The 10327-nt window shown below is 49.3% G+C and overlaps 1 protein-coding gene across 8 annotated transcripts; it reads right to left on the bottom strand.

Annotated features, from left to right (window-relative positions):
* Positions 1–179: 179 nt before the first annotated feature.
* DUSP11 (dual specificity phosphatase 11) lies at positions 180–9411 on the bottom strand. 8 transcript variants are annotated; one of them, XM_059490797.1, is made up of 9 exons: positions 9373–9411; positions 8190–8265; positions 7385–7516; positions 5305–5428; positions 4495–4555; positions 3783–3829; positions 3189–3261; positions 2817–2915; positions 180–2109 (listed from the first exon to the last, which is right to left on the bottom strand). In XM_059490797.1, the coding sequence occupies exons 1-9, from the start codon at positions 9405–9407 to the stop codon at positions 669–671; spliced, it is 2088 nt and encodes a 695-aa protein (XP_059346780.1). In that variant the 5' UTR covers positions 9408–9411; the 3' UTR covers positions 180–668. The 8 variants fall into 8 exon arrangements, with proteins under 8 accessions (XP_059346780.1, XP_059346782.1, XP_059346783.1 ...); XM_059490799.1 differs by having other exon boundaries at positions 7385–7648; positions 9373–9404; XM_059490800.1 differs by having other exon boundaries at positions 7385–7628; positions 9373–9397.
* Between the last annotated feature and the right edge of the window lie 916 nt (positions 9412–10327).

Raw genomic sequence — 10327 nt, 5'->3', positions numbered from 1 at the left:
TCCGCCCGGTTGCGAAGCGGCTTCCGCACCACGTCGTGCGTGGTGACGTCACAGAGGTAGCTCTTAAAGGGGCACCGCCCCTGAAAAAGCCGCGCTCCGCCCGACCCAAACCCGGCCGTTCTCACCCCAAAACCGCGCCCGACCCCCCCTCACGGGAAATCACTGCTCCGCAGCCAGGCTGGAGTTTGCACAGCGTGGAAATTTACTTTAGCAAAAGTAAAAATCTTATACTCGGGTAAAAAATGTTGCTGATTTACCCATTATAGCAAAACTGGGTAAAAAAGAGAATAAAAATCAGAGTTTTCATGGTCAGTCCCGTTCCTTGCCCTGAGGAAATCAACAAAATCCCGTTTTGTTGAAGGCCCAGGGGCACCTGAGGAAGTTTCTTTAGGATCATTCCAGAATATCATGGAATGATCATGGAGCACTCACAGCACTGGTGAAAAATTCCTGCAAAACCACCGGAGCTGTGAGCAAAACCAGATCAAAAACCAGCCTTGATTTTCTTAAAAACAGTTCCTGCTGCTCCTGCAGGGCTCTCCTGGTGGAAAAGCACCAGAGCTGTGGGCAGTGAGAGAAACCAGGTTAAAAAAGAGATTAAAATGAGATTAAAATGAGATTAAAATGAGATTAAAGCAGCCCCGGAGGGCTCTCCTGGTGGGGCTGTGTCAGGACAGGTCCTGCTGGTGACACAGCTCCTGCTGCTGCTTCTTCTTTTTCTTCCTGGGGGGTGGGGACAGGCAGCAGTTCCTGGGGGGCTCAGGGCAGGGCAGCTCCAGGGCCTCCTGCTCCTGGTTATTGTGCTCCAAAAAATTCTGTCCCAGGGAATTCTGTCCCAGGGAATTCTGTCCCAGGGAATTCTGCTGCTTCTGCTCCTGCTGATTCTGTTTCCTCTGCTGTCTCTTGTCCAGCTTTTTCTGCTTCCTCTGCTCCTGGTGCTCCATCTCCAGATCATTCTGCTCCAGATGTTTCTGTTTCTTCTGTTTCCTCTGCTCCTGATGTTGCAGCTTCTTCTGCTTCTTCTGCTCAAGATGCTCCTGCTCCTGCAGCTCCAGATTTTTCTGCTTCCTCTGCTCCTGATGCTCCATCTCCAGATGATTCTGTTCCTGATGTTTCTGCTTTTTTTGCTTCCTCTGCTCCAGGTGATTCTGCTCCTTCTGCTTCCTTTTCTCCTGATGCTCCATCTCCTGATGTTCCAGTTTTTTCTGCTTCCTCTGCTCCTGATGCTCCATCTGCAGATGATTCTGCTCCTGATGTTTCAGCTTTTTTTTCTTCCTCTGCTCCTGATTCTGCTCCTTCTGTTTCCTCTGCTCCTGATGCTCCATCTCCAGATGTTTCAGCTTTTTCTGCTTCCTCTGCTCCTGATGCTCCTGCTCCAGATTCTGTTCCAGATGCTTCTGCTTTTTCTGCTTCCTTCTCTCCTGCCGCTCCATCTCCAGATGATTCTGCTCCTGATGTTCCAGTTTGCTCTGCTTCCTCTGTTCCAGATGATTCTGCTCCTTCTGTTCCCTCTGCTCCTGATGCTCCATCTCCAGATGTTCCAGCTCCACATGATTCTGTTCCTGCTGTTTCTGCTTCTTTTGCTTCTGATGCCCCAGCTCCAGGTGTTTCAGCTTCTTCTGCTTCCTTTGTTCCAGATGATTCTGCTCCCTCTGCTCCTGATGCTCCATTTCCAGATGTTCCAGCTCCACATGATTCTGCTTTTTCTGTTTCCTGTGCTCCAGGTGATTCTGCTCCTGATGTTTCAGCTTTTTCTGCTTCCTCTCCTCCACATGTTCCATCTCCAGATGCTCCTGCTCCAGATCCTCCCTTTTTTTCTGCTTCCTCTGCTCCTGATGCTCCATCTCCAGGTGGTTCTGCTCCTGATGTTTCAGCTTTTTCTGCTTCCTCTGCTCCTGATGATTCTGCTTCCTTTCCTCCAATTGTTCTGTCTGCAGATGCTCCAGCTTTTTCTGTTTCCTCTCTTCCTGATGCTCCATCTCCAGATGTTTCTGCTCCAGATGTTTCTGCTTTTTCTGTTTCCTCTCTTCCTGATGATTCTGCTTTTTCTGCTTCCTCTGCTCCAGATTTTTCTGCTCTTCCTGCCTCTGCCTGGCACTGCTGCTGCTCCTGCAGGGAAATTGGGGATCAGCACCCAAAAAAGGGCTGGGGGAGCACCCAGAGCCTTTCCTGCAGCCTGAACTCCCAGAGAGGCTCACTCCTCATTTCTGACAGGATTTCCATCAGGAATTTTTTCAATCTCCATCAGGAATATTTTTCAATTTCCATCAGGGATTTTTTTTCCCAATTTCCATCAAGAATCTTTTTCAATTTCCATCAGGGATTTTTTTCCCAATTTCCATCAGGAATTTTCTCCAATTTCCATCAGGATTTTTTTCCCAATTTCCATCAGGAATTTTCTCCAATTTCCATCAGGAATTTTTTTCCCAATTTCCATCAGGAATTTTTTTCCATTTCCATCAGGAATTTTCTCCAATTTCCATCAGGAAGTTTTTTCCATTTCCATCAGGAATTTTTTTCCATTTCCATCAGGAATTTTTTTCCATTTCCATCAGGATTTTTTTTCAATTTCCACCAGAAATTTTTCTCAATTTCCATCAGGAACTGGGGCAGAGGGGAAGGAGGCCCAGCTGTGCCCAAAGCTGTCCTGGAGATGCTCTGTGAGCATTGCAGGCACAAGAGCCTCCCTGCTGCCATTCTGGCTCTGAACAACTTTCAGAAATGGTTTTTTCACCCTCCCAGAGCTGGGGGAGCCTGGGAAGATGCAGCTGGGGCTGTTGCAAAGGGAGGGAGCAGGGGAAGGGGCAAACACCCACCTGGGCACTGCCAGGGGGGGCTGGGGGTGCTCCTGGGCCTTTGCTGGGGCACTGCTCTCCTTCCTCACACCTGAGCCCAGATCCTTCAGCTCACAGCTGCTTTGGGAAGAGAATTCCAGATGTTTGCACTGGAAAATGGAGTTCTTCACCCACTGAGGGATCCCACCAGGTCATCACACCCTGAAAGGGGCCTGGGGGGTTTTTCCATCCAGCTCCAGCCCCACAATGGGGTTGGAAAGGACCCGAAATCCCACCCAGGGACACCTTTCCCTGCCCCAGATCTGCTGGGAATTCCATCCCAGCCCTCCCAGGGGGGATTCCTCCCCAGAGCCCCCTGCCCCTGCCCTCTGGGGGTTTCTGAGCCAGGCTCACCCCGGGACTCTCCTCTGAAGGTCCTGGATGTAGTTGGGTCTCTCCATGGGGTGCCCTCGAGACGTGTTGAACACTGGGGACACACAGAGTTACCCCAGAGCAGCTGAAACCATCCCAAACTCTACTTTGCACTTCCTTTTTAGCTAACTAAAACAAAAAAAAAGTTCCCTGAACTATAATTTTTCCTTTTATTTTTTAACTGTTCAAATCTACTCTAAACTAAAAACCCAAAAACCACTAGAGCCTAAAACACTGCATTCCAACACCAAAAAAACTAATAAAAAACTAAGCAAACCAAACTACAATCCACCAAAAAAATCTAAATTTAATTTAATTTAGAGTTTATTTATCTAATTTTAATTTAAATCTAATTTTAATTTAATTTCTCCTGAAAACAACAAAAGGTTTTATTAACATTATTCACTTTTCAGACCTATAAACACATTGTTAAATAAACTATTTTTCCCCCTTTTCTAAAAAAAAAAAAAATCTTTTCCCAAATAAAAACAAAAGCCACTTAAAGCTACTTTTAAAAAAATCTCCCAAGATTTGCCCTTCCCTCCCTGAACATCCCCATCCCAGCAGTTTGCTCACGTTCTATGGCAGCATTGGGCTCCATGCCTTCAACCTCAATCAGGTACCTGAAAGAGCAGCAGAACATCTCTAATTAAACAATTAATTATGAAAACATTGATGGGCTGGTGGTGATTCAAACAGATAAAAAAGGACTGGGGAGTTTTAAACCTTTTATTTATGGAGAATCAGCATTTAATGCTGGGTTTTGGGATGGAAAAGATGCCCCCCCTGTGAATCCTTGCAAGTTTGGGGTCACAGAAATTATTCCAGTCTGGATTCCTGCTGAAGTGGCACCAGGGGAAGTGAACTGGGCAAGGAGAACTGACCTGGAATTGCAAACCTGGGCAAAAACTGACCTGGAATTACCACCAATTAACCCCTCTGGGCAAGGAGAACTCACCTGGAATTGCCACAAGGAGAAATCACCTGGAACTGCCACCACTGAACCTTATTTGGCCAAGAACTCACCTGGAATTGCCAACCTGGGCAAGGAGAACTGACCTAGAATTGCCACAGGACTGACCTGGAAGTGCCACCATTGAGCCCCTCTGGGCAAGGAGAACTCACCTGGAATTGCCACCACTGAGCCCCTGACCTGGAAGTGCCACCACTGAAACTCATCTGGCCAAGAACTCACCTGGAATTGCCACCACTGAGCCCACCCGGGCAAGGAGAACACACCTGGAAGTGGCACCAGAACTGACCTGGCAGTGCCACCCCCAGCACTCACCTGCAGACCAGGTAGCCAGTCCTGTTCAGGCCGTGGGTGCAGTGCACCCCGATGAGTTTATCTGCAACACACACAGGGCACCCTGAGCTGCTTCCCCTCCCCAGGGTCCCAAATGGCCCCGAATGAGCCCAAACGGCCCCAGAATGAGCCCAAACATCCCCAGAATGAGCCCAAACGGCCCCAGAATGAGCCCAAACATCCCCAGAATGAACCCAAATGGCCCCAGAATGAGCACAAATGGTCCCAGAATGAGCCCAAACATCCCCAGAATGAACCCAAATGGCCCCAGAATGAGCCCAAACGGCCCCAGAATGAGCACAAATGGTCCCAGAATGAGCCCAAACATCCCCAGAATGAACCCAAATGGCCCCAGAATGAGCACAAATGGTCCCAGAATGAGCCCAAACATCCCCAGAATGAACCCAAATGGCCCCAGAATGAGCCCAAATGGCCCCAGAATGAGCCCAAACATCCCCAGAATGAGCCCAAATGGCCCAGAATGAGCCCAAATGGCCCAGAATGAGCCCAAACGGCCCCAGAATGAGCCCACCTGCCCCAAACCCCCCCAGTGCAGCACCCACACAAATCACCACGCTCAGCTCTAATTAGCACTCAGCTCATTAACATAACAGTCCCAGTGCAGGCTCCAATCCCAGAACCCTGCAGTGTTTGGGGTGGGAGGGACCTCAAAGCCCCCCCGGGTGAGCTCTGCCTCCATCCCTGCCCGGATATCAGAATTCCTCCCGCAGAAAATCCCATTTCTGGCATTTCTGGCACTGCCAGGCCCAGGGAGGGGAAGGGCAGGCTCACCGTTGTCCCTGTTGGCCATCAGGAACCTCCTCACCAGGTCCCTGAACCTCAGGAAGCTTTTCCTGCTGGGGATCTCGTGGCCCCTGGTCAGGATCTTGCAGTAGCGCGTGGCGGGGGGCAGATCCTGGGGGAGAACCGGGAATTGCCAGAAAAAAAGCACAAAAATTCTTATTAATTACACAGTCACGGGTAATAAATGATGAGTTTTCCCCACACAAAAATTCGTGTTAATTACGCAACCACAAGTAATAGACCAGAAAAAAAAAAAATCTTATTAATTACACAATCACAGGTAATAAATCAGAAAAAAAAAACCCCTCAGTTTTCCTCACTCAAAAATCCTTATTAATTAAAGAATCACAGATAAAAAAAAGAAAAAAAAGGGGTTTTCTCACACAAAAATTCTTATTAATTACACAATCACGGGTAATAAATGATGAGTTTTCCTCACACAAAAATTCGTGTTAATTACGCAACCACAAGTAATAGACCAGAAAATAAAAAATCTTATTAGTTACACAATCACAGGTAATAAATCAGAAAAAAAAAACCCCTCAGTTTTCCTCACTCAAAAATCCTTATTAATTAAAGAATCACAGGTAATAAACTAGAAAAAATATGAGTTTTCCTCGTACAGAAATTCTGATTAATTAAAGAATCACAGGTAGTAAAGCAGAGAAGAAAAGGGTTTTCCTCACATAAAAATTCTTATTAATTACACAATGACAGGTAATAAAACACGAGTTTTCCTCACACAAAAATTCTTATTAATTAAAGAATCATGGATAATAAACCAGAAAAAGATGAGTTTTCCTCACATAAGAATTCTTATTAATTAAAGAATGACAGGTAAAAAACCAGAAAAAAACCCAGTTCTCCTCACACAAAAATTCTCATTAATTACACAATCACAGGTAATAAAAGATGAGTTTTCCTCACATAAAAATCCTTATTAATCAAAGAATCACAGATAAAAAAAAAGGAAAAAAAGGGTTTTTCTCACACAAAAATTCTTATTAATTACACAATCACAGGTAATAAATCAGAAAATAACCTAGTTTTCCTCACACAAAAATTCTCATTAATTACACAATCACAGGCAATAAAAGATGAGTTATTCTCACATAAGAATTCTGATTAATTAAAGAATCACAGGTAGTAAAGCAGAGAAAAAAAGGGTTTTCCTCACACAAAAATTCTTATTAATTAAAGAATCACAGGTAATAAATCAGAAAAAACAACCAGTTTTCCTCACATTAGAATTCTGATTAATTAAAGAGTCACAGGCAAAAAGCCAGAAAATAACCCAGTTTTCCTCCCACAAAAATTCTCATTAATTACAGAATCACAGGCAATAAAAGATGAGTTTTTCTCACACAAAAATCCTTATTAATTAAAGAGTCACGGGTAAAAAGCCAGAAAATAACCCAGTTTTCCTCACACAAAAATTCTCATTAATTACAGAATCACAGGCAATAAAAGATGAGTTTTCCACACATTAGAATTCTGATTAATTAAAGAGTCACGGGTAATAAGCCAGAAAATAACCCAGTTTTCCTCACACAAAAATTCTCATTAATTACAGAATCACAGGCAATAAAAGATGAGTTTTCCACACATTAGAATTCTGATTAATTAAAGAGTCACGGGTAATAAGCCAGAAAATAACCCAGTTTTCCTCACACAAAAATTCTCATTAATTACAGAATCACAGGCAATAAAAGATGAGTTTTCCACACATTAGAATTCTGATTAATTAAAGAGTCACGGGTAATAAGCCAGAAAATAACCCAGTTTTCCTCACACAAAAATTCTCATTAATTACAGAATCACAGGCAATAAAAACGAGTTCTCCTCACACAAAAAAATTTCTTATCAATTACACGTAATTCTTATTAATTACAAGTAATAAACCAAGGAAACCCCCAGTTTTCCTCACAGAAAAATTCCCGTTAATCAGGAAAGCCCCGGTAGCACAACGCCCGGGGGTTGGATGGAGGATTGATCAGGCCCATGCCCCCCAGGTCCCCCCCAGCCCCCGGGTGCAGATTTTGGGGTGAGCCCCCGTCTGGGCACCGACCTGGCGGCTGTAGTAGCGCGTGGTGAAGGTGAGGTCGATGATCAGCCCCAGCTCCTCCTTCCTCTCCTGCACCTTCCTGAGCAGGTCACGGGGGGAAAACCTCTGCTCTGGCAGCAGGTTCTGCTCAAAGCTCTGCGGGAAACCACGGTGCAAGGCAGGAAATTGTGTTTTAAAGCAGTTGAAGGTGTTTTACGGCAGTTACTAAAACCTAGGGGTGGGGAGAGGCTCCTGGCTTTGGAGTGTGCTGGAGATCACACACAACAACTCAGGAAAAAAAAAAAAAAAAAAAAAAAAAAAGGGAAAATCACAGTTTGGTCACTGAATTCTGGGCTGGTTTGGGTGAAAATTAAAACTGTCATTTTTGTTTTCACATTAAAATCATCCAGTTTAATTTTCACATTGAAATTATCCAGCTTAATTTTCACGTTAAAATCACCCAGTGTCCATCCTGGAGCTGTTTCCTCTCCTCCTGCCCTTCCCAGAATGAAATCCCTCCTGCTGCCCAGCCTAGAGATGATTTTTCTTTTCCTGTCCCCGTTCCAAACCTCCCCGACCTTCCTAGGAAAAAATCCCTCCTGGTCTCCATCCTGAGGCTGATTTTTCTCCTCCTGTCCCCGTTCCAACCCTCCCTTCTCTTCCTAGGATGAAATTCCCCCCGGTCTCCATCCTGGAGCTGATTTTTGTCCTCCTGTCGCCGTCCCCTGGAGCTGCTGCCCCTCCCAAACCCAGCTCTGCGCTTTGGGGTCAGCAATTCCCCCAAGGAACCCCCCCAAAGCCCCGAAGTGCCCCCCAAAGCTCCCCTCACCTTCCTCAGGGGCACCTTGAAGGCCACGAAGCGCGTGCCGGCCATCCTGCGGCCCAGGGGGCTGTACCGGGTCCACCTGAGCCATTTGGGGAGGGGGTCACGGGGGGCAGGGACCCCCGGGCCGGGAACCCCGAATTCAGCAGCACCGAGAGCCCTCAGGGAAACCCCCCGACCCATGGGCGGCCAAAACTCCCCGTCCTAGGGACCCCCAAATTGTCCTGGGCACCTCTCAAACTCTGCCCGGCCCAGGGACCCCCAAATTCCCCCCAGTCCTGAGGACCCTCAAGCCCACCCCAGCCTGGGAACCACGGCCCCGGTCCGGGGACCCTCAAACCTTTCCCGGGCCCAGAATTCCGAAATTTCCCCTCAAACCTCACCGAGCCCGGGACCCCCAAATGCCCCCTCAAACCTCTCCTGGGCTTGGAATTCCCAAATTCCCCCTCAATCTCCACAGGGCCTGGAATAACTCCCAAATCCCCCTCAAACCTTCCCCAGACCCCCAAATCCTCCCTGGCTCAGGGACCTTCAACTCCCACCCTGGTCAGAGATCCTGAAGCGTCCCCAGGCCCGGGGACCCTCCCAGGCTGTGTCCCCACAGAGCCTGTATCCCCCCACACCCGGTATCCCCATAGCCCCCACACCCGGTATCCCCATAGCCCTCACACCCGGTATCCCCATAGCCCCCACACCCGGTATCCCCCCACACCCGGTATCCCCATAGCCCCCACACCCGGTATCCCCATAGCCCTCACACTCTGTATCCCCCCACACCCGGTATCCCCATAGCCCCCACACTCTGTATCCCCATAGCCCTCACACTCTGTATCCCCATAGCCCTCACACTCTGTATCCCCCCACACCCCTCACACCCCGTATCCCCATAGCCCTCACACCCGGTATCCCCATAGCCCTCACACCCGGTATCCCCATAGCCCTCACACCCCGTATCCCCATAGCCCTCACACCCCGTATCCCCATAGCCCTCACACCCCGTATCCCCATAGCCCTCACACCCGGTATCCCCTCACACCCCACAGCCCTCACACCCTGTGTCCCCACAGCCCCTGCGGCCCCAGAGCCCCGGTATCCCCTCAGCCCCGGTATCCCCTCAGCCCCGGTATCCCCTGCCCCTCAGAGCCCCTCAGAGCCCCTCAGAGCCCCTCAGAGCCCGGGCCGCGCTCACCGCTCCGGGACGCGGCAGGAACCCCTGCCCGCCATGATGGCGACGCCACTGCGCCCGCGCGTGACGTCATTTTCGCGTCCGGCGCCTGACGTCACTTACGCGCCCGCCGCACGTGCGCGCGGCGCCACACTGGCCACGCCCACCGCTGAGAGCCACGCCCCCGCCCAGCGCGCTGGGGCTCTCGCGCCGCGTAGCGGTCACGGGCGGTACTGCAGGCACAGAGCGGCGGCGCCGCCGCACCGGGACAGAAGCGGGACTGAGCCGGGGACACTGAACCGGGACAGAACCGGGACTGAACCGGGACAGAACCGGGACTGAGCCGGGGACACTGAACCGGGACAGAACCGGGACTGAACCGGGACAGAACCGGGACTGAACTGGGACAGAACCGGGACTGAGCCGGGGACACTGAACCGGGACAGAACCGGGACTGAACTGGGACAGAACCGGGACTGAGCCGGGGACACTGAACCGGGACAGAACCGGGACTGAACCGGGACAGAACCGGGACTGAACTGGGACAGAACCGGGACTGAACCGGGACAGAACCGGGACAGAACCGGGACTGAGCCGGGGACACTGAACCGGGACAGAACCGGGACAGAACCGGGAACACTGACCCAGTGTCACCAGTCCAGTACCAGCATTGGCATCACCCCACCAGCACCAACATCTCTGCCCCAGTACCGAACCAGGGAGCGGGGAACGATTGTGGGATGGGAAAGCATCATCGTGGACATGGGAGTCAAATGGGAATTGGGAAAACATTGTGGACATGGGAAAAGATTGTGGGAATGGGGATGGGAAATCCTCACGGACATGGAAGTCAAATGGGAATGGGGAAGGGAAGTAATTACGGGGATGGGAAAACCCTGTGGGAGTGGGAAATGATTGTGGGTTGGGAATCCTCATGGACATGGATGTCAAATGGGAATGGGGATGAGAAATCCTCGTG

This window comes from Ammospiza nelsoni, chromosome 30 (genome assembly GCF_027579445.1).
Source record: "Ammospiza nelsoni isolate bAmmNel1 chromosome 30, bAmmNel1.pri, whole genome shotgun sequence".
In the NCBI taxonomy this organism is placed as follows: Eukaryota; Metazoa; Chordata; class Aves; order Passeriformes; family Passerellidae; genus Ammospiza; species Ammospiza nelsoni.
This window is presented reverse-complemented; position numbering and strand designations above follow the sequence as displayed.

Bases quoted from the DNA above. Each gene is read 5' to 3' on its own strand.
- DUSP11 (XM_059490794.1), bottom strand. From the start codon at position 8,366: ATGGGTCGGGGGGTTTCCCTGAGGGCTCTCGGTGCTGCTGAATTCGGG. The intron at 4,556-5,304 runs GTGAGCCTGCCC...TGTGTGTTGCAG, and splicing joins GATGGCCAACAGGGACAACG to ATAAACTCATCGGGGTGCAC. The intron at 2,110-2,816 runs GTGGGTGTTTGC...ATTTCCCTGCAG, and splicing joins CCCCCCCTGGCAGTGCCCAG to GAGCAGCAGCAGTGCCAGGC.